Here is a 24,591-nt window from a genome sequence, read left to right as displayed (position 1 = left end):
TGGCGTATAGTGGGGCGCCGCGAATAAACAACTTTTCGAGAAAATCGGGTTTGAAGAAATGCCAATTTAAAATCGAGTTGTGTAAATCAGACATTCATTATATTTTGTAAATGATGTGAAATTTCTGTAGTAAACTAAATAGATTTTATTGTTTTATATTTTTTAAAAGAAATAAATACATACTATTGCTGGCAAACTGACAATAAAACTATACGTCACTATGGAAAACGAACAAAACGCAATACCCTAACCTTACGTTAACCGTACGCCACCTCGGTCGCCGTGTAATCCCTATGGCGTTACTTTTCGTCGTTCGTATTCCATAGTGGCGTATAGGTCCGATACGCGTACGCCACTATGACATACGATGTTTTTCATTTTTGCCGATATTTCATAATTATAAAATGTGTATAAAAAGTGGCGTATGGTCGATACGCCACTATGGAATACAAAAAATGTCACTTTGTAACTATACGCCACATTTAATTAATTAATTTACTAATTAATTAGCTAATTATGACTGATGAGACTTAGAAAAATGAAAGAGAACATCATTAAAATCATATGTGCTAATTTTCAAGAAAATGACCAAAAATCACTATACGCCACTATGGAATACAGCCGACGATGTGTGTGTTTTGGGGTTTTTTAGTTTTAGGCGGAAAGCCACATGTTCCAGTACAGCAGCCAACGTGACGGGATAATACAATTCAGAACGCGCCGACACCAATTATTATAAAATGGAAGGAATGTGCATATTTGAATAAAAAAACTGGGTTGGTTTGTTTGCTGCCCAGTTGCCCTTTTACCAGTGTGTTCATGTATCTAAAAAATTCTGAATCGATATACAAGATAAAGGCAAGCTTTTGGTATTATTTTGTATAGCTCTTTTGATTCTAGGAACGCATTTTTCATTATTTTTTAAAATTTGAAACGTCAAAAGTTTTGGTTGTATATCTAAAAGGTGATCATATATAATTTCCTCTGACACAAGCCATGTCAAATGACGGATGCTCAAATTAGAATTTGTTATTTATATCATATGTGTTGGCATTATCTTACTACTTGGCTAGTTCTAAACGATGACAGAAAATACAAACTGAAATTCATCCATCATTTTAGTAATTAGGTAATAAACCTTGACTAGTTTTATTAACTTCTACTCTGTGAAATATGATCTGAACTTTCACGGGCTTTTAACCCACTTACGAGCTCTAGGTGTGCAATATTTCATGTAGTTTATATTTTTGTCATAATACCCCACTGAATTTGCAATCCAGTTCTGGGTAAGTAATATTTCTTTATTAACCAATGCGAACGAAACGATGCCGGGACATTTAATACATTGAGCGACTATAAATAATAACATAATTTACTACTTAGGTTACTACTTAGGCGCATTCCCATCCACACCAATCAGCGAAGAAAAAACAACAACAAATAAAATCTTCACTTACACGTACCCTCTATAACCCAACATTCACATAATATAACTATAATGCTTTAGCATCTTCTTGGCAATGACTTTAAGATTTGGTCGAAAATAAATAAAGACATTCACATCTCTATGAGCGAAAGAAATAATATGTCAAGCAATAAAAGGCGTATTGGTTTTTATTATCCTCCAAAATTTTGTCTTTCTTAGTTTTTGCAGTCACGTCCGTTTGAGGACGCTTGAAAGTGTTGCACCATTTAATGTAGGTCATAAATCGGCTGTGCCAGTTGAAATCCATAAAACCCACACACGGAGTGTGAATTTCAAATGGGGTTACCTGAATGGGTAACTCCATTTGAAGTCTATACCCCCTGTGTGGTATATTAAGTTCGTGACTGCCATGTATGTATGGATTTCATCTGGAATAGCCCAATGCTGAGCGGATAGCAAAAGATACAAAAATGACGTTTTCAAACAAAGAATAAATATATCAAAGATCAGGTTTAAAAATATAAACATTTATTGGGAAAAGTTCATTTTCAAACATCCTTGTATTTTTTACTGGTGGAGGGTACTTCATAAATTAGGAATGCAAATTTTTAAATGCTGAAAACTTTTGGCAAAATACCATTCCTAAACGCATTGAAAGGTTAACTGTCTGTTTGTTTAACCTTCGATAGGAGGATGAGAGCAATTTATACCATTATTGAGGGTTTTTGTCTTGTTTACCTTGCGTTTTTGACGGTTTCTTATAAAGGAGCCGAGGCAAACGTGTTGCAAATCACAAATTGTTACAGAGCTGTGAAGACGGCTCGGATTTCCAAGTAATATACAATTTTCCGTCAATAAATCATCAGGATTGTCAATAGATATCATTTGCAGAACTTTCTTGTTATCAGATCCAAGCGAATATTGGGTAAAATGATGTTAAACATACCTACAATGACTTTTCGTGCTTCTCACATCGACTGACCAATTCTCCCAACACTCAGAGTCTGTTTCTTGTTGGAGCTTGACGTTGGTGTAGCTGTTTTAGAATTTCAGAGCTCTCCGGTTAGCCCAATAGTTCCTAATCTCGAAATGGCTCGAAAAAGAATCCATTGCCACGGCCCGGTGAACTGTCAACCTAGACTTTGGAAAAGATTATGTGGACGATGTGTTAGAAATAGTGAAAAGGGGATCAGCGGAACAGCTCACATCTCGCTTAAACCAGATAGACAAATCCGTTAACATCAAATTCAATTATGAAAAAGAGGAAAACCAACAAATCACGTTTCTTGACACCCTCATTGTCAAGAAACCGGGTGGCTCCGTAAAACTGTTAGTGTCCTGGAAATGACCCACACAGATCAGTATCTCCATTTTCAATACCACAGCATCTACTCCACCTAGTAAACTCAACGCCATTCAAACTTTAATGGAAAGAAAGGATAAAGTCATCACCGAAGATCAAGGCAAGCGTATGAAAGAAAGCAAATTCAAGGAAGCCCTGAAATTGTGTGGGTACCCGGATTGGGCTTTCAAAGACGCGAGTGAAAAGAAATGTCAAAAACAGGAACAATCACAATCAATCACCAGAGATAGTCCTCCCCTACTGGCCAGGAGGATTCTTAATACGTGTGGCATTCAGATATCATTTAATACACACCAGACACTAAGAAAAATCTTGGTCCATACGAAGGACAAACGCGATGCACTACAAACGGCTGAATGTGTTTATGAGATCCATTTTCGCCATTGTGATAAAACCTACATCGGTGAAACCTCTAAAGTGTTTGGTACGTGATTAATAATAATAATAATAATAATAATACGACTCTTATATAGCGCTTTACACCGAAGTCCCTTAGCGCTTAAATTATGAAAAAACAAATAACAAACAATACCTACACAATACAACCTATAAACATGCATGTGATATAAATGAACAAAGTAAAACATGAGATAAATCAATTGTCACAAAATGCTAGAGTAAACAAATGTGTTTTTAAGGAACATTTAAATTGTACAAGAGTCTTAGAGTTTTTTACATTATATGGTAAATTGTTCCAAAGTTCAGGAGCAGCGAAATAAAAAGATCTCTGTCCATAAGAAATAGTAGCAACTGATGTAGAGACGAGATAGCATTTTGAGGATGATCGTAGATTTCGAGGAGGTTTGTATTCCTGAATCAAATCAGCAAGGTAGTCTGGAGCAAGTCCATGAAAACATTTATAAGCGATGAGAAGAATTTTGCAGTACAGGAGTGATGTGATCATGGAAGCTAGTACGCAAAACAAGTCTAGCAGCAGAATTTTAGAGACCATAAAACCGAAGCGGAAAAGTCTAAAAACTAAGGCTAATATCAGAGCACAGAGGAAGGTCACCGGAGAGGTAAATAAATCCGCCATTACAGATCATGTGGTAGAGGGCAATCATGTAATTGGCTGGGAAGATGCAAGCATCAAAGGTTGAGAGCGTAATAGAAACTGAAGACACATAAAAGAAGCGATTTGGTACGGAAAAAAGGAGGCCAACACACTAAACCGAGATGGAGGAAATCACTTACTGCTGCATATCTATGACCAGCACATAAAGTCTATAATACCTCCACCAACGTCGAGGATTGAGAGAATTGGTCAGTCGATTTGACAAAGTGCTTTGACGAAGTAACACGAAACATTGTAGGTATCATAATGTTAAACATCATTTTACTCACAATTCACCTGTATTTTTAGCAAGAAACTTCTATAAATTAAATATACAATTATCGGATAGATAATGCCTATCATAATGGTTTGGGTGATACATTAGTATTGGATCCGTGAATATGAACCTCAGTTTGTTCATGATCCTTTTTAATAAATAAGATAAATAATATTATTGTAATGACAAATTCTTGAACTTTAATAAATAAATAAAATAAATCTTATGCCTAGCAGTCTTCAATCTGTGTCTTGATCTTCTCGTCCAATCCAGCCATCATGGATACCGCATGAGTAGCTCAGACCTTACATATGCAGGCATATGCAGATGATCTGACCCTTGTAGCAAGAAGCCCAGAAAGTTGCCAGCAACTTATTAACATTGTCAACAACATCCTCAACTGGACAAGAACTATGAAGGCCAGACCATCCAAATGCAGATCTCATGCGATGTAGAAAGTAATTCCAAACGCAGAACAGAAGTTGATGACCACAAGACCCAATATGTAGCTTACAATCCTCAGCTATAAATAGACGGACAGATGATCACCCATATTCACAACCAGCCAATGCGATTCCTAGAAAAGCTCATCAGAAACTGTCAACCATGCTGAAAACTACTGATAAAAGTCAACAGAATGGAATCATGAAATGTGGATATACAATCATATGATTATCCCCAAAATGACATGGGAGTTCACTGCATACAATCTCCCAAAACCTACACCGAGAACCTGGAGGCAACCTGTACGAAGTACTTGAAGAGATGGGCCGGCATTAGCAGGTGCACTACCAATATTGCATTGTACAGAAGTAAAGGAAAACATGGCCTACAGGTGAAAAAACTCACCACCGCTGTCAAATGCATGCAGGTCATCAAATACCATCTGAACAGATACTCCAGAGATGGAAAGACCCAAACACTATATAGAGATTGTTTGGAAAATAAGAAACCAAGAAGAGGTGGAATTGAGTTAAAGAGCTCAAGCAGAAATAGCGCCAACGGTTTCAAGAAAACCCGAAAGCTTATTAAGGACATGGGCCAGAAAGAGCACAGAAAATGCCTCACTAATCTGGTGAAAGAAGTGAATGAAGAAGATATGCTGGTCTACCTCTACGGTTGTCCTAAACAAGGACAATGGTTGAAATTGGACTCCGCTATGCAGACTGACACCTCATGGAAGAAGCTCCTATATGCCTGGACACCAGAGCTCCTGTCTTTCCGTATTCATGACCATCTTCCTTCACCTGCTAATCTGAAACTGTTGGGGAAAATCAATCTTGGACTGTCCCAACTCTGCAACTACCGTTTCTTTACTCTGCTCCACATCCTGAATTGTTGCAGCTACTCGCTTGAGAATGGAAGGTACAACTGGCGCCAAGACCAAACACTAAGAACAATAGCATCAGGCCTGGCACCATATATTGATGAGGCTACCAACAGTAAAACAGCAGAGTATATTCCAGACTTATTCCCTACCATTGCTTGCCGTACTGCCGATGGCACAACATACATGAACCCAGCTCTACGCACTCCAAAGACAAAAAAAAAAACATCCCGAAGAAGCCAATAGTGTTCCCTCCAGAAATAGCAGAAACTGCCAAGCGGCCTGATATTACGATCTATTCGGCCATCACCAAACATGCAATCATCATAGAATTGACAGTACCATCGGAGGAGAACCTAGCCAATGCGTACGCCAGGAAAAAGTGTAAATACGAAGACCTGGTAGCCGAATGTGAAAACAGAGGATGGACTGTGTTTTACTTCCCAGTAGAAGTGGGAAGTAGAGGCTTCTATAACACATCACTAACGAAGTGTTTAGATGCGTTAGGAGTCCCAAGGGGGAAAAAGAAAACCAATCCTAGACACTGCCTCCAAAACAGCTCTGAGAGCCAGCTACATCATCTGGCTATGCAGAAATACAAAGGCATTCCGACAGATAGCGTTTATACCAACACAATCGATATGCACTGGGGGAATGGGGAAAGTTGAGCTCATAAACCGGTTAACCCGCTAAAGTCTGGTCCTAAGTCCAGAGACCCCGGTGCACACTATACAATGAAAATGGGCTTCGATGGTGACAATGTTGATGTTTTACCAACGACTATTCCTCAACGACACTTTTCATAGCTATACACTAGTCCTGCCTGCTGCGTTACATCACCCCGGGTGGACCATTGTAACGGTGTTGCACTTGCTAGTGTAACAAGCTGATTTTGTTTGTTTGTTTGTTAGTTAGACTGCAACAAGGTGATTGTGTCATCTTCCAAGAGAGAACTACACCAGGAGTGCTCATCTTAAGAAGGGTGAAATGAGACTATACAATGAAAATGGGCTTCGATGGTGACAATGTTGATGTTTTACTAACGACTATTCCTCAACGACACTTTTCATAGCTATATACTAGTCCTGCCTGCTGCCTTACATCACCCCGGGTGGACCGTTGTAACGGTGTTGCACTTGCTAGTGTAACAAGCTGATTTTGTTTGTTTGTTAGTTAGACTGGAACAAGGTGATTTTGTCATCTTCCAAGAGAGAACTACACCAGGAGTGCTCATCTTAAGAAGGGTGAAATTAAACTCCGTAAATGACCGCGCTGGTTATCTACCAATGAACTCTATAAATGCCTTGGCTTGTAACTGAAACCTTTTGCTCAAAGTTTACTAGCCAAGACACATTCTTACAATGTACATTTGTTTGCTAACGCTCTGCGCATTTTCTGTTCTTTAAAACTAATATAAAAACCCTACCATAGATCGTATTGCCTTGCTTCTAAAAAGTAATTGCACATATATTTCCCATGGTACACATTATGTTATAATACAATTTCCATCAAAAAGGCAAGTAAATAAAATATACTCTAACCTAGCGTGTGTTCACATCTACAGCTATACACACAAAACCTAAATAAACATCATGCATTAAAGTAGGAATATTTTGTCAGCGATAGAAGTATTGACTCTGCAAACTCCAAAAATATTGAGGGAATTTGAAAAAAAAAGAGTAATTAGGTATTTTAATGTTAACACTCGTCCTGCTGAGCCATGTTTTGTAACACGAACTACGTGGGTTTTTTAGCGTCTATTCAGACAAGCGGGTAGCAGGTCATATTTTCCTAGTTTTAGACATATTTTTCCGTTTTAGTCATATAATTAAACTGCTGTGTTCCACTTAATGTTAAACACAATGATCTTGAAAGAAATTAGTCAATGAAGACAATAAATCAATTAATATTTCCATATGTCTTGTAGTGTAATAAATGAATGGCGCAATTTTAACCAAAAAAAACGATATTGAAGCTTCTAGAAATACTGTGATTGTTGTATACTTATTGTAAATGTAATTCACCGGTGGTACCCTCACCAAAGTTTGAACTGATTTTTCTGTCACTAATTGTAACATAAGCACTCAAGCGAGAGTTAAACTGTGTGCAATGATCAAGAAGCTGCGTGTGAAGCTCTATCAAATCCCAGATTAATCAAGAGAAATAATTAATGGAAGGAAAAGGCCGCGTGTAAAGTTGCCATTCTGACAACATTTTGTTGACGTCAAGGCCAGCTACTCCTTGTAGCTTAGATATCACTTACACACATACAGTCCTTGAAGGAAAGGTTTTACATCCGCAGATGTCAACGACCAAAACTTGGATTTTTTCAATAATTAAAGTCTTGTATTTCAGTCTCAGATTCGCCAACATGTTCATGTTTACATAATGCTTTTAACATTTGTTTTAATACATTAAACGTCGTATTACAAAGAAGTGTATCCCCTACGGTTTTTCATTCGCTTAACGCTTATGCTCAATTCCAAGTTAAGTAAATCGTAAATCCATCAATTATCCTCATTTTATTGACAACATTGTTATTCCACTAGCTTAATGCTGGGGATATATACTTTGTACACTGCGGTTTAAACTAAACCTCTGCCCTAAACCTATATAGCTTCAAGCACTGACACCAAACCGAATCCCAGATACAACGCCTCACTTAATTCGACCATTGATTTCAAACAAAACACACATCAAATACACCCCTACCTGTCAAGCACACACACACACACCCCGCCAACCACCAATCCAACTAACATACACCTGTGTAATTACTTTGAGAATTCGTTTTTGGCAACACATTTTGTATTTTCTTTGAGTGCTGAAAGGCAACACATTTCTAATTTAAACAGATTCGAAAGTGCGGTATACGCTTTATTGGTTTTAAACCGTTGTATTTAAGTCATTCTTTTTCATATAGAGTAGGTAAGGTAGCACTCACTCTTTTATGGCCAAAAGTATATAGGGACAAACACTATCTTTCTGACGATTTGGATTTGAAATCTCACTATAAATCCTTAATCCTGAAATAACGTGATGATATACTTGACTTTATTCAAACATTAACTTTCCATCAGAAACCATTAGTTTTTCACACAATATTCTGAAATGAAGGAAAATAACATGAACCCTTTCGATATACCTAATAGCGTTCTGATATAGAGTATTGTATAAATTGCCCCTTTGCAATTAGAGAGTTTGAAGATGCCCTGATTACCATGTTAACCCAATTTCTGCAGACCCTCACTCCACATTGGTACTCAAATTCCAAGTGTAGCGGACTTCCATAAAATCTTATGTAAGAAATCGTTATAGGAGTTGTTACATGTAACAATTTTGGGTAATCATCGAATTATTCACGTATGAACTTTAGTTTCACAAGTTTGTGCATTCATTTTTGGTTCAATTTGATGATGTGATTTCGAAAGTACCCAGCTTGAGTTAACGTTGGCGTTAACAAAAATGTAATTTTAACAATCGTGACATTTCTGGAATCTTGTCAAGGGGTAAGCTGGTTTATATTTTAATATTAATAACCTAGTTTGCAGTAGAAACTCACGATTTATTTATTAGTATTCGATCAAATGAGATCAAAACTGATGTATCAAAGTTTCTTAAAATTTTGCGTTTTATCATGACTTTAAGTAAAGATATCGGCAACATTGAAGATACAGTTAACCTTGGATATTCCGTACTAGGTCTGTAAGGGAGTATGATACGCGGTGTAATACTAGATCGATGAGCTGTAATATGTCCTGCAGCCCTTTTAAGTCTTTAGACAATCTCACAACATGCGCAAGTGGTGAGCGCATTACACGGTTTATTGTAACGAATTTTATAAACGATTAAAATAAATCAAAACAGTGATTTTTTAATTTTTAGAATACCCAAGTGTCCTACTAGCAGTACTAGGCTCATCTTCGACTTCACATGGTATTTCCCCATAACATAATCGCTGAGTTATCGCTCCACCCAATGACTAAGAGTATACAGGTATTGACTGCTCAGAATGATCACATCTGACTGTTTCTTTTATGGGCAGCGCCGTAGAGGTGGTGATGAGTCAAATATTATTTTAGTGCGTAGGATCATGTGGCCTCTACGCATCACTCCGTCAATTGGGATGACTCTAAAATCATTGATTGTGAAGCTGATAAAACTACCAGGTGTCTCAAAGAAATCATTTAGATCCACAGGAGACCTGCGCAATCAACAACTCATCACAAACTCTACGGCGGTTTCTGTTGCGTATGAGATAGGAAGCGTTGCTCGAATCCACTAGTGTAGTGGTGAAACGTCACTAAAATGTGTTAACCCTAGAGCCATATTTTGGAACTAACAAGTAAAAAGGCGGTAGCTTTAGAATAATTTCACAAAAGCGAAATGAAAATCATTTATTTTACTGTAGAAAAAAACTGGGCCTCACCACCCTCCTCTGTAATTATCTTTCATGGCCGGTCTATCCTATCCCCGGCTAAGGTGCTGGGGTAAACATTGTGTCACTAGCATGAGCAAAAGGGATGGATCTACGACAAGCTTGTTGTTTAGGCGTAAACGCGTGCGTTTTTTTTTTATGACGGATAAAAAATCTTAGGGGGGTTTGGTGCAATCACGCAGCTTCATAGTTCTAGGGTAAAGCATTCCCATTTTCTTTAGAATAAATCGTCGGGTGCATTACATAGTGACGGATGTTGATGTTTGTAATTTTTATGAAAATTGGCCAATGTATTTTAAATAGTGAGTAGTATAATATTACCAAGATTTGAAGCCGAAGTTTGCATTAGTTAATTAATTATGCAATTGACGGATGTTGATATATTACATTACCCGACGTTTTACATAGTGACGTATCTAAACATCCGTCACTATGTAAAACGCCGTATACTCGGAAAAACAACTAAATTGTATGGCGTTTCTGTCACATCCGTCACTATGTAAAACATATTTTTCAATTTGAACGTACGTAATTCAATATTGTTCATTGAAACCTACATGATTTCTTGACGGATGTTGATAACGTAGAGCAGATATTCAATGGATCATTATTTTAGTAAAATATCACTTTTAATAAATTTTTAATGGTTCGAGTTGATTCGACAATTATTTAGAGGCATTATTTCAAAGCTTTACAATATAAAAGGGATGATTAAGTAATAAAAAAATGAAAATATGATCCTTTTTAATGAGTAGGTTATTGAAAGATGATCAAAATATGTTCAGAGGCGTTTAGAGGTCCAAATTAACAGATAATACAGTGTAAATTGGTAAAAACTGAATACAATCATTGGCGTTTTGTAAAAAGAAGTTACAGCTTGTGTGATTAGCTATATCACGAGAGTGAGAACTAGTAATACTCAAATACAATATGCCATGTATGTCGTGGGCACTCGTGACGAGTCGGTTTTATCATGAAAAAAGCGTTTAATAATAAGCGTAAAGAACCGACGGATGCTTCGAAGTTCTTCCTTGATCCGACTTTTATGCGCAAGACATAGTGACGGATGTGTGACGGATGTCCATAGATCAACACGAGAGACCAGATTAGCGACGGATGTGTGACGGATGTTAGGGTGCAACGTTTTCACGTTTTTACATACTGACGTATAACTTTGTAATCATTTTACTGATTTAATAGCGAATAATTCTTCATGTGATAGATGTTTCAAGATACTTTTGATACTAGTTTTTTTTAAATACAGCAACTTTTGGAGGATTTTACTTTTTAGTGTTCTGCTATGGTTGATCACAAAGTAGCGTACTCTTTGATCGCGTCTAACTCAAAAACATTTTTTCTGGCGAAGTTTAACATCCGTCACTATGTAATACACCCGACGAAATTATTGTTCAAAATGAACAAAATCCACAACTAACACATAGTTGTTCCAAAATTTGTATGTAAATTTGTTTCAAGACAGATTCTCCTCCTCAGCCAGACTTAAAAATTGGTCCCACTCCTCTCTCTTTTGTGTCTTCTGCCAAAGTGTTAGGTATTTGGCTCCAGACTGACCTCAAATGGGATGGTAAAGTTGACCACATGTGGAAGAATTCCAATAATGTGGAAGACTATTCATGCTTCGTCTCTAAATAAGTTTGGGTTCAATACATCCGAGTTAGTGACCGTTTACAGAGGATATATTAGACCCCTGGTTGTATATTTCGATGTCATTTGGCACTCCACGCTCACTTCCAAGCAGGCCATCAAGCTTGAGAACATCCAGAAAAGAGCTATGAGAATTATCCTTGGGTCCAATTATGTGTCTTATGACAATGCTCTTGTTGTGTGTGATAAGCTGTCTGATAGGAGGGAGCAACATTGCCTTAACTTTGCTCGCACATTGTGTGATCGGACCATCAAGGTGCTTCCTCCCAGCAGAGGTCAGGCTCATGGTAGACAAAGAAACAATGCCAATCTTTCCTAACTCCGTGCCCGTACTGACAGGTTTGCTAGGAGTCCAGTTCCTTACTTTGTTAGGCTGCTAAACAGCAACCCATCCTAATTCTGGCTCATCCCCTGCATTGCTTTGCTGTGAACCCTGTTTCTTTTTGGCTGCCTTGAGTTCTGACCTCATTTGTTGTTTATATTTATACGTAGTGGTAAATAAAATGAATTAAAGTTTTAACTTCAATTCATGTTCTTGTTTTATTATCCGCGCGATATCCTCCACAATTCTGATATTCTCAGTTATGGAAGTCACGTCCGTTAGAGGACTCTTGAAAGTACTGCACTATTTAATATAGGTCATAAATACACCAACGTGTTACCTAAATCTACACAGATGGCAAAACAATACCAAAATCACGTTTTTAATCAAAACATTATGTCAAAAGTCAGATTTAAATATTATGAATATTTACTGAAGAGTAATTTTCATCCATTTTTGTACTGACTACCAGTGAAGTTTACTTCATAAATTAGGAATGCATTTTTAAATTCTGAAAACCTTTGGCAAAATACCATTCCTATTCGCATAAGAAGGTAAAATTTCGTGTATCTGTTCGCTTAACCTTCGATCGGAGGATGAGAGTAATTTATACCTTTATTGGTTTTTGTCCCATTTACTTTGCATTTTTTGACAGGAGTCGAGGCACACGTGTTACAGATCGTAAATTGTTACTGAGCTGTTAAGGCAGATCGAGTTACCAAGTTATACACGATTTTGTCCCACATATATCGGATGTATAACGTCAATAATAATGGTTTAGCGATATTGTCAAATTAGTGGTCCATGGGTGAACATCTATATACCATCCATGAGACACATAGGACGCAATGTAAGACGGTTCATTTAAACATGAAATATTATTGCTTCATGTGCTTGATGAAGACATACTAGTATCTTATTTGAAATTTGATTGCACGTAGCCTATGTCTGCAGCCTCTTTACAGGACACCGTTGTGAAAATCTTGCTATTAAGATGTTTTATGCCCCTGCCCTATACCACTTGCCGCGTCAGAAAGAAGCATGATGTATCAGCCAATTGCAAGCATTGACTATGCTCATTTGTCTGCAATGCGCGTGCACCGCGCCGCTCAGCAAGCGGATGCCAATATCAGAACTATTTTGTTTAGTTTGCACACACGCACTGTCGCGCAGATCACTCACCTTTTATGAGCATGTTCTGTTTCACTATACACTGCATTTCAAAGAATGAACTTGTTTTTAAAAGAAAAAGAAATTACGTAATTGAACGTATATGCTTTAGCTTGTTTTGCAAAACACTTTTGCTCAAAGTATACCAGCCAAGACATATTTTTACAGTGTATTTTTATTTTTGTACATTTTCGCAATTTCTGTTCAACAAAGAAAATACCCTACCAAAGATCATTATTGCCTTGACTTAAAAAAAAGAAAGAAATTACACACACGTTTCCCATGGTACACATTATGTTATGTCAAGGTTGTTTCATGGCATGTAAAGCTGAGTCATTTTTAAGAAAAGTTGAACAATGGTGGCGCTATTTATCTAAAATCTTGTTTGCATCTTTACAAGGGGTAGACACTTGTAAAATAGTATTACAAGATCAGCAAACGGGCTAACAAATGACAAGAGAATGTTAAAAAACACTTTTTATCATGAAATGTAAGGTATAACTCATATTATTTGGCTAATTTGAATTTAAAACATATGTAAATAGCGCCCTCAATTTGCGCGCAAATGTATAGTTAATAGAATTTAAATTACCACTAAAAGCAGGAAAAATTAATAATTTGACGTAGACACGAAAATCTATGTTAAAAATGTCTACAAAAAATGCGTGTATGCACAGTTATTATAGTGTGATAGCTGTTGAATTATATTAATGTTTTGTTAGAAAAATTAATTAATTATCAAATAAAACAACCGTGATATGTCCACCACTGCCTTCAAAACAGGCAAGTAAATAAAATCTGCTCTAACCTTGCGTGTATTCACATTGACAGCTATACATAAAACAGATAGAGTAGTTAGTACTACGTGGTACGGTAGCGCTTGCTCCTTTAGTGCCTAAAGTAGAAAGAAAAAAAGCACTCTCTCTGACGATCTTGATTAAAAGCAACCTAAATACAACTCACTATAAATCCTTGATCTTGAAATAGCGTGATCTAAATCAATATTTATAATGTGCCATTGGTGTCATTCAAACATTAACTTTTCGTAAAAAAACATTATTAGTGTTCCAAACCTCACACGATATTTTGATATGAAGATACGATAACATGAACCCGTTCGATATACCTAATAGCGTTCTGATATAGAGAACCGTCTTAAATGCCTCCTTCTGTGCAATTAGAGAGTATTTTAGAAGATGGCCTGATTACCAAATTAACCCAATTTCTGCGTACTCTCACTCCAAATGGTGCTCAAATTGCCAAGTGCAGCGGATTTACATAAATCATATGTTCAAAAAATTTAATGTTATCGTTAAAGGAGTTCGTCATCGAGTTTATATTAGTACGATTTGATTAAGTTTGTGCATCAGTATACTGTAATAATGAGAGTCGTATTAACTATGAACAACTTGATTTATTTTTGATCTACTTCTTAAAAATGCTAAATGAAGAGTTTCGTAAGTACCCAACGTGAGTTACTCGTTACTTTAACAAAAATGTTACGTTCACAAAAGTGACATATCTAGAATCCTTTTAAGGAGTAAGTATGGCTTATATGTTTTCCATTATCAATGATCCAGTTTTCCGTAGCAGGAAATCGAAGCAAGTATTCAAAAGGTTGTTTAAATCTGATTTATCTAAAAACATTTTAGGAGGTTATTTTTTTCATATCATTAAGTAAATATGTCGCAAACATGAACTATTACAATAGCATTAGATATTCTATACTAGGTCAGTAAAACGCGTAAGGTACGCATTTATATACCCTATACAGTGTCATGCCAGGTCCAAAAATGCGTATGCTGTTTTATGTCTTTAAATCACTACATGAGAATATATGAGCACATTTCACGGATTATAGCAACGATTTTATAAACTTTGAAACATTTTTGCTTTAAATTGTTAGAATTAGTGTCATTTTAAGCTTAGCCTACGCTTCGCCTTGCATTACAGTTCGCCGCATGGTATTTTCCATGCCGTATGATCACAATAATACATTGCGGAAAAATTATCGTTTCTCTTGAAAAAGTTGCGATGACTTTAAAAAACCAAAAACTGTATTGAACGAATCAATCATTGGGCTAAACACAGCATTTTCATTGCGAGTTTTGACATCTCATTTGTTGCGCTGCGATCTCGTTGAATAGAAGTATTTAAATTTTCGGCTTCATTTACCTGAAAATTTAGATACTTCTCTTAAACGAGATCGTAGCGTAACAAATGAGATGTCAAAATTCGCATAATAAAATGCTGTACTTGGCGCATTTATTGATTTGTTCAATACAGTTTTTGGTTTGTCAAGTCATCGCAACTTTTTCAAGAGTAACAATAATTTTTGCGCAGTGTATAATTGTGATCATACGGCATTGGAAATACCATGCGACGAAGAGGCTGAGCTTAAAATGACACACGTTTTAAAAATGTGTCATTGCCACTTTTTCAAGAGTAACGAACAAGCGAACTAGCGTCGTGTCTCGTTGAGTAGAAGATAAAATACAACTTTTGATTTCGTTACTTCCTTGGGTTTTAGATCACCGTTTCTTTAATTTCAAAAAATGAGGTCTTAAATCAGAGCTAAATAGCTGCTTGCTTTACTTTGGTTATGATATAAAGGGCTGTACATCTGGTTCTTTAATTCTTCTGCAATCGGTAGTTTGGCAAAAAGCGGAACTTTTATTATCCCGCCAAACATACCAGATTATTAATCATGCCAACACTGTTAGAGTATTTACATGTAGCTTAATTAATGACACTCATTTGGTGGAGTGAAATATGACTCCATATTAAATACTTTCTAATCTAACGCTAGGCAATATATCTTAACCTTTACCTTTCGATTATATTTAGTAAAAACAATTTTCTTTTTTGGTACCAATGGATAGAAATGAAAGTCATCTATCCAGTAAATACCAAAATAAGATCATAAAGTCAAAACATTGTGAAGTTATAATGCGAGTGCACACAAAAATGGTCTTAAGTTCATTGTTGCCAAACATCGCTATATATTCATTTTTTTACTCAATGCTTCTTATAATGATTGAGTTTGATTATCCACCTTTACTTGGATGCGTTGGTAGGTTCTATTATTAAGTTGTGTTGGTTATTGGAGCGTTGCTAATGAAGAAATCCATGGGGTAGCAGCCCCTCACCTCTTAGTAGGATGGTTAATGCCTCTTTTCTGGTACAATTATGTGAAGACGCTTCTAAGTGAAAGGGAATACTTATTTAGATTTTTACGGAAGGAAAGGGAATACTATTTACTTTTCTTTACACTCTCCCAAAGGTCGGCCCTAGAATAATATCAAAGAATTTATTACAAGTGCCATTACCATAATTGGAATATTAAAAGCTCGTAAGTTATTGCTGGAAAAACCTGATTTAAACCTGTTCTTCTGGATGTATGCTCAGCAGTATTCAGCTGTTAAAACGTGTCATGGGAGTAATTTGATGAATCGTTTAATTTTAGTAAGTCGGATAACTGCGTTTACTAATGTGGCCCGTTTTCACCAAACTAGGAACATCTCAGCAGGTCTAAAAAAGTCAAATTTTTGAAATTGATTTGTGCTTTAGATGTAATACCCATAAAGGCATGGAAGTGTTTAAAAACACATTATTATATCAATGAGTGTTTTTGTTAATCCCCGTCCAATGCTAAGTTATTTGAGAAATTAACTCTATAAACTTATATTTATTTCTCAGAACAAGGTTGGTACTAAAATTTAAAGAATCCTTGCCTTTAATAGAGTATTAGAGAGATTGCGATTTCCAAACGTACGTGGAATCTATTCAAAATCACTCTCCTGTAACGGGATTTTGAATAGATTCCACGTACGGTCGCTGCTACGTTTGGAAATCGCGATCTTTCTAAATAATGTGTACACAAACGTGCTGCCAATGCTAGCTGACTTTCTTATCTGACAAAAATATCAGAATCTAAAAAAGCAAAACTTCCAAATGTTCTGATTTTGTGGGAGCGGGTCATAAATGGTAATCATCACGCTGCTAATATTATATAGAGAGGTATTTCCCTGTTGATTGAGCTCTTACGGATTTTACAAAATACAAAATAATATTTAGTGCTCCACGCTCTAGTTCAGATTTCAATATCTGCAATGAATCATTTATGAACTCTGTGATATAACGATGTATAAGTCCGAACTGCCAAGTAAGCACGCAGTATCTTCAAATAAATATCAAAACCTATACAGCGTTTTGACTTGGGAGTTATTGAGCTACTTCAGTTGAAATCCGTACACCCTTAAGGGAAACATGACCTTAATCTGCCACACAGGGGATGTAAATTACAAATGAAGTCCCCCAATTCATACTAACTCATTGCATTTCTACATGCATACTAAGTTATACGGCTAAGCGCACACAAGTATAGTGTTTGGGCACACTGCTTTTTAACTAAGGCAATTTTAACTTGACACTCTTCTTTTCCTTATAATCAATATTTCTTTTCATGTAAATTATAAGTACTTTAGTGATTGACGGTGCTCACTTTTGACAATTCTAAACCATCAAATTAATAATGAAAATTCAACACAGTCACTAAAGGAAGTTTTGAATGAGCAAACGAACATTTTGGAGAGAAACGGCCAAAATGTGAAAAATTATATTTTCTCATTCCTTTGGATGAGAAACTTCGTGGTGTGTGTGTCAATCATTACTGTCTTATTAAACCTGGTGAGTATTGGTAATCCCCGCTGAGCTCAAAACAAACATTATTATTTTCTCATCCAAAAGAATGAGAACATTTAAATTATTTCCATTTTGGCCGTTTCTCACTAAATGTCTCATTTCCACAGTATAAAAAATTTACAGCTTTGAAATAATGGCACAAAGCTCTTTGGTGTTAATCAAAAAAGTTTATGCAATTAGCAGTACATTTGGTGTCAATTATATAAGAATTTTTGAAATACTTATGAATATGAACAGTAAAGCTCGTCATTTGATTGGTTTCAATCCATCTTTATTGTATCTATAAGGCAAGGTTGGGCGTATGACCATGCTCTATAAAATATAGTGAGCAACGCTGTGCTGAGTGTAGCTGTGTTTGAATGGTTTCTTATGCCATTAAGGAAATTCCATTTGAAATTCACAGTCCATGTGCGGGACTTTGAGGTCATAGCTTTTATAAGGGTGCATGGATATCGACTGCAATAATTAATTTTCCAATCAATTTGTTCTCTAAGTAGAATACACAGTATCTATAACTGTAAGTACATGTAACAAATCTCAGATACTGTCTAAAGCTTCTACAGCAAAGCATGAATAAAGTATGTTGATAATGAACAAAACAGATCCCGCATTTTTACTGGGGTGGGGGGTAGTCACATGAGACAGAAATGTGTGAAGAAAGTAATCTCCAACTCCTATTTATATTCATGGATACATTATTCAGAATATTGTATATTGTTACGCTCGTATCGGCAAAAATAGCATGTATAAAGTGCAATCAAATGTGCTAGTGTTGAAATGGCTTTCTTTGTTTCAGGTTAATTATGGCAAGACTGATTAGTTTTAAGCGAAATCAATCTTAATCTGTATTTCAATATTAAAATCACTATAGGTGTTATTAATAATGAAATAGTTTAATGAAATGTTATACTTAGTTTAATGAAGCTACGTGCTTTTCGTGTACCGAAACACAGCGAGATAATTTATTTTCCAGTCCTTGATTTGTTTGAAATTACATTTTATAGTAAATAAGGGCAAGGCAAATATCTGGCGAAGCCGCATTGTTGATGAGCTTTGAATATACAAAGTGAGTAAGAATTTTATTAAGGAATCGGACAGCAACGTTTGCACAGTAATTTTTGTGGGACCTGAGAGCACATCGCACATATCGAAATGCATTCTGAATACGCGGAATGTCTCTCTGATATCAAATATTATTGATTTTTTGAAATTCGCGATATAATACAAATTTATTTAATGAAAAAAAAAAAAAATTTAAATGTTTTTTTAAATATTTATTCCAGCTACATACACCTTAAGTGCATATCATATCTTTAGATTTATGCCTTTAAATTTCAAAAATATAAATTTGTAATCATTTGCCATAAAAAAATGTATGTATTATATCACGAATTAAAAAAAAATCAAAATTATTTGATATCAGAAGGACATTCCTCGTGGTCAAAATGCAATTCGATATGTCTGATGTGCTCACAGATTCCACCAAAAATACAATACATGAAAACGGTGCTATCAGAGCCCTTATGAGGCAAGTTAAACTGTATTTACGTACATTTTTCTTATTATAACCTGATTCACTGGGACATAAACCCCGAAGTTAAATTGCTTGAACTGGTCCAAACATATTGTGGGAACATTTTACGACGGGACTTCATAACAATTAGTAAGTTTTTTATTGGGTTCGCCGTTGGACAGGTCTAAAACCGTCTGAAACACTAACTAATTATTCGCCAAACATATTTTTTTTTACGGTGCACTATCAAATATCTTAAACGAATCGTAAGTCCATCCTTTTCGGTTGTTTGATGATCTTTTCTTAAATTTTCTTACAAAACATTTTAGCATATTCAACTCTGGTCCAAGAAAATACCAACATTATACACATTTTCAGCTATTTTTAACATAGATTTACGTATCCTTATCAAAGCATTTTTTCTGTTTTTTATTCTATCAACTGTATATTTGTGTGGAAATTGAGGGCGCTATTTACATATATTCTAAATTTTATTTAGCCAAATAATATGAGTAAATATTTTGGGGCTATTTGGGGGGCTAACAAACTGAATTTTCAGCTGAATGTGAACCAAAATCCAAGTCATTATCTAGCTAGCTATTTAATATATCACTTATAATCAATTAATAATCAATTACAGTATATCATTAACTCTAGAACTACGGTGGGGGTACCACCCCAGAACTACGAAGGGGGGAAGTACCACCCCTAAGAATTTTTATCCGTCCGTTTACGCTCAAACGACCTTAGCTAATCGTAGATACATCTTTTTTTTTACCCCAGCACTAACCCGGGGTACGACCGGCCATCAAAGATGACCATAAAAGGGGGGATTAGTGAGGCCCAACGATTTCCATTTCGCTCTTTTACTTGTTAGAATAGGTGAACATTGTAACTCCTTTGATATTTAAAATTCGGTGAAAATCGTATTTTTGTAAAATTTTGTTACATTATGTGGGGAATGTTTGTACTTATTTTGGTATCACTAGATAGAGGAGACCAATAGGACTACATCAGTACCAAATATAATGGTATATGACGTTTATAATTGAAAATTGAGGGGGTTCTAGGGTTAATGTAATGTAGTCTATTCTTTGAGCTTTACATTGTGAGTGACCTTAATGTGAACGACTTGCGGGCGTGTCTGCATGGAATCTCGTGGCGACGATGAAACCATTGAAGAAAGTGACAATACGGTTGCCGGAATATAGCAGATCTGCGAGCAAATGAAGTGTAAACGTTACAGTTGGGACGAACTTGAACACTACTGGATGTCCCTCACTGTCTGTATTGTATATATTGGCTTGTGGCTATAAGGCTTACCTTGTCCTTGCCATAGACTTAGCAACCATAACAATCGGACAGTGACATTTTCTACATCATAGCAATACTATCCTGGGGACGAAATTATTCAAGTGCAGTAGTACATAAAGGATATGGAAACGCACCGTCGGCAGAAGTGAATTAACACGCATTCCTGGCCTTTGTCGAATGTAACAAAACAAGATGTTCTGTGCTGTATTATGTTTCTGTTAACCTCTAAGCAATTTGAACAAATTGAGTTTTCACCTTCATCTAATGAGCACAGGTAATTTAATATCGTCAAGATAATTAAAAATATTTCTAAGCTACAGGATATTGTAATTATTTACATGATTCAAATGATTTAACACCATCGGGTGATCACTGTTTAACTCTAATTCAAAAGACTCCTCCTGTATCCATAAAATTAATCACTGTTACTTTGACGATAATTTGATTATGCCATGTCGACGAGCACTGATTTTAAAAAAGTGCTACAGGTAGTTAACAAGTACCGTACATACTGTGCAAGATCTTGTTCCGGTATCATGTTTATGTAACTTTAGATTAAGACCAGGAATGCGTGTTTCTGCCGAAGGCGCGTTTCCAGATCATTTCTACTTGCAGGATTGCGAGGGTGTAGGGTTGGTGTTAAGTAGATATATCATTGTTTGATTGTTATGATTGCTAAGCCCAGAGTAAGAGATCGACGAATAACCAACTTCAGCTACTACCTCTTGCATTATGACTGTATTGTTTACATTCCAGTCGTAGTGCCGCTGGAGATGAGTAATTGACTAACCAATACTTGCCTAATACGCAGATTTTCGGTGAAACTTATTACCACACAATTCCTCAATCACGTCAGGGTCGGCTTATAGATTCCATACCGCTTGTATTCTATTTACAATCTGCCATACGCAAAGGTTTAATACACATGCTTATACTCTGACGGGTTAACCGACAGCGTAACCGCTGCATATGCCATGTATATTAATGCTACCCCTCTGAATAACCTGATATTTTTTCTCATTCATTTAATGACATAGCCTAGGGCAATTACTTATAATCACTTGTCTAATTTCTAACTCAAGTGCTATCAATTCTGTCAGATTTACCAATATAAGGTTAGATGTCTTTGTAACAAATGATCGTTGCAAATTGTAAATTTCCACGACATCAATACAAAATACATTTTAAGACTTTTAGGTTATTGCCATTGGCAAATCGCTCTTACTGTTTGGAATTATCATTTATCATGTAGTACTGGCGGACGTGTCGGACCTCAATATTACCCGTTTGGACCAATGCCCACACCATTTTGGCTTGATGTAGAGCAGATAAATCACTCGGGAAAATACATCTGAACCGATATTATAGGCTAGCGCCTCTTCACAAAATATTGATTCGTAAACATATTTCCATTCAATGGTAAATAATGTAGACTAAACATTTGTCAGTGCAACATCCTTCAATTGAACACAAGCAAACACCGTCTAACAAAACATGATAGCGATAAGAAGTGTCTCGTATGTCGAAGCAGACGTCTTGGAGGCAACAATTGGGTTGTTCCAGTTGAAATTCATAAAAAAGCGAAAAGCAGAGGAAATCAGATTAATTGTGTTAATTAAATCAAGTCGCGTTGAAAATAGAAAAGTAGGTAATTTTGCCTGTGAGATGCGCTCAATGTTGAGTATTACTGCCATGGGTCTTGAGTTATGGATATTATTAGACTGTCGAGCTCATGTCAGAATTAGATCTTTATAACAAAGGTATCTCTGTAGAGTATTATAATGGGATGCCTCTTGCCAAAAGTTACTTGAGTAGATTGCCCCATACTCATACTAAACAGATGTTGGCTTTTAAAAATCGTTTATCATGTTTATGCTGGTGCTCCTTCCCTTTACAAATCATTAATGCTCTGCGTGCTAGCCATGCGCTTCAATGGAAAAAGTTTTGACACATTTTCTCAAAATATCAAGAGCTATCTAAAGAACCACTGAACCAATACTAGGCTTGTTTGTACTCATTTTAATGCATTTTTCATGTTGATTCCAAATATGGTAATGAAAATTTACAATTCTGAAATTTTTGAAATTTTGATTTTTTTTTAAAACTTCTCGTCTGCAGTCGACACCCGCGTGGAGAGAGTTAATATAGTCATTGATAGTCGCAAAGCAAAGCAGAGACTGCGATATACTTTCATATCCAGGTCCATATATTTTATTCTCCAAAGTTTTCTCCGGGTACTCCAGTTTCTTCTGAGTTTTATTGAGTATGTGGTTCCGTCTACTCTCCGGTAACGATTTAAATATCACTGTTTATAAGTATGTAGGCTAATAGTATTTGGTGGCAATAATTGGAGCAACTGATAAAGTCCAAGCAACGAAACCCATACGTAAGGTTAAATTAGAAGTTGTACCTGCTAGGGAACAAACATACCGGCTATTTTGTTAATTAGTGTGCATGCCTGATAACAAATAAAATACCGCCTTGGCTAACGTGTAAATTGATACACATTCATGAAAAAAGTTATTATCGTCGCGTCTAAAACAAATTCTCTAGATGGTGTTTTCCCCTGCTACATGCTTTTCCCCTGCTAAAAGTAGAATTTCCAATTTCATCAACGCGTTTAAAAATAAACTAGTTTGTAAAATATTTATAGATAAATACTTGAAAATATGTATATATTTCCTTTTCTACTAGAAAGCGATAATGGTGTTTATATTATGTGCTCGATATCTGGATATTTAGGACGCAATGCATAATTCAGAAAGTTCAATGACAACTATATTGATTGTTTTTCCTGCTACGTGTGGCATCTTGGGAGGAACTATACGACAATATGACTTTGATTAATGGTACGTAACTCCTCCGCTGAAAGGTTTCATTGATAATAAATGTTTTCTGTTATCTGATTGCCATGTTTTCACGACTTCAAAGTGCTTGATATATTGTTATTGCGTAAGTCTCGAATGATTCAAGTTTCCCGCGCGCAAGGAAGTTTGCTTGAAATGTTTTCGCGGAAACGAGAATATTGATATGACATTTAACTGGTTAAAAATGTTTTGATTTCAATAATAATAGTATCTCGTAGACGAAGAAAAATCAAATATTTCTTTGTTCTGGTTACTGACAATAGTATTCCTCTTCATTCGTTGTAATAAAATTAATCTTCTTCAAATTCATATGTGTACAAAAAGACTTTGCAAAGAAGCTGTGACCAAAGACTCACCAAATGTCTACATGTAGTATCATCCAGGGACTGCTACCAGCTTAGTAGCTTAGCCAGCTCAAAGGGGAGGGGGCAGTAGGAAGAGTGCTCCTTAGATAAAAATGAACGACGAAATTGTCCCCCTGGCAAGAAATGAAAGAGGAAATCGGAAGGACAAGGAAAAAAAGAAAAAATGGGCAAAGAACCAGTTTCCCACCAGAATTCACTCATATCCGGGCCACAATAGTGAAAAATACCAATATTTTGTCAGGCTACATCCAGTAGAAGCAGAAAATAACAAACACAAGTCACCAAATTTTGAAAACTGAACGTTGAATGTACAATTTCATGAAAATTGATTGGCAATATTTTACAATATGTCCGCACTCAAATCGGACACAATATAACAACAAATCCTACAGTGCGCTGTCTGAATCCGCCTTTGTCATAGTATGATAATTTGGATATATCTTGTTTGGACCGAAGCCAGCCGGAGCTCGTAATTGTAATGCACTCGGCGTTGTTAGGGCTACACGATGGTGATTATTTTCATCTACATGACTTTTTGTACAAACCACACCTACTATCGGTCACACTTATGGTTTTGGTATCTATATAACGGTATTCTATAGAGAAACTGTCAAGAAAACTCTTTTGAGACAGTTTATTCATCTCCACCCACAAAATGTATACATGCGGCGAAACCCCGTTTAGATTACCACTAGTTGAAATTTATAATGAGAATTCTTTCAAATGAGAAAATTTAACACTTGTAACAGGTTTTGTTTTTCATTCATTTGGATGAGAAAGTTTCAT

General features: G+C 36.0%; 2 protein-coding genes across 2 annotated transcripts in view; one reads left to right on the top strand and one right to left on the bottom strand.

Annotated features, from left to right (window-relative positions):
• The window catches only part of LOC140139960 (uncharacterized), a 142,431-nt gene that overhangs the window by 77,662 nt on the left and 40,178 nt on the right, over positions 1-24,591 (bottom strand). The gene's annotated exons all lie outside the window — the stretch shown is intronic.
• LOC140139008 (uncharacterized) lies at positions 4,809-5,693 on the top strand. The gene has a single exon (XM_072160789.1). It carries the CDS (start codon positions 4,809-4,811, stop codon positions 5,691-5,693), a length of 885 nt encoding a protein of 294 aa, XP_072016890.1.

The sequence above is a fragment of the Amphiura filiformis genome, chromosome 18 (genome assembly GCF_039555335.1).
Source record: "Amphiura filiformis chromosome 18, Afil_fr2py, whole genome shotgun sequence".
In the NCBI taxonomy this organism is placed as follows: Eukaryota; Metazoa; Echinodermata; class Ophiuroidea; order Amphilepidida; family Amphiuridae; genus Amphiura; species Amphiura filiformis.
The sequence above is the reverse complement of the archived record's forward strand: the minus strand, read 5'-3'. Positions and strand labels throughout refer to the sequence as shown.

What these genes read in the sequence shown, in the direction of transcription:
- LOC140139008 (XM_072160789.1), top strand. Translation starts at nt 4,809, where the DNA reads ATGGGAGTTCACTGCATACAATCTCCCAAAACCTACACCGAGAACCTG.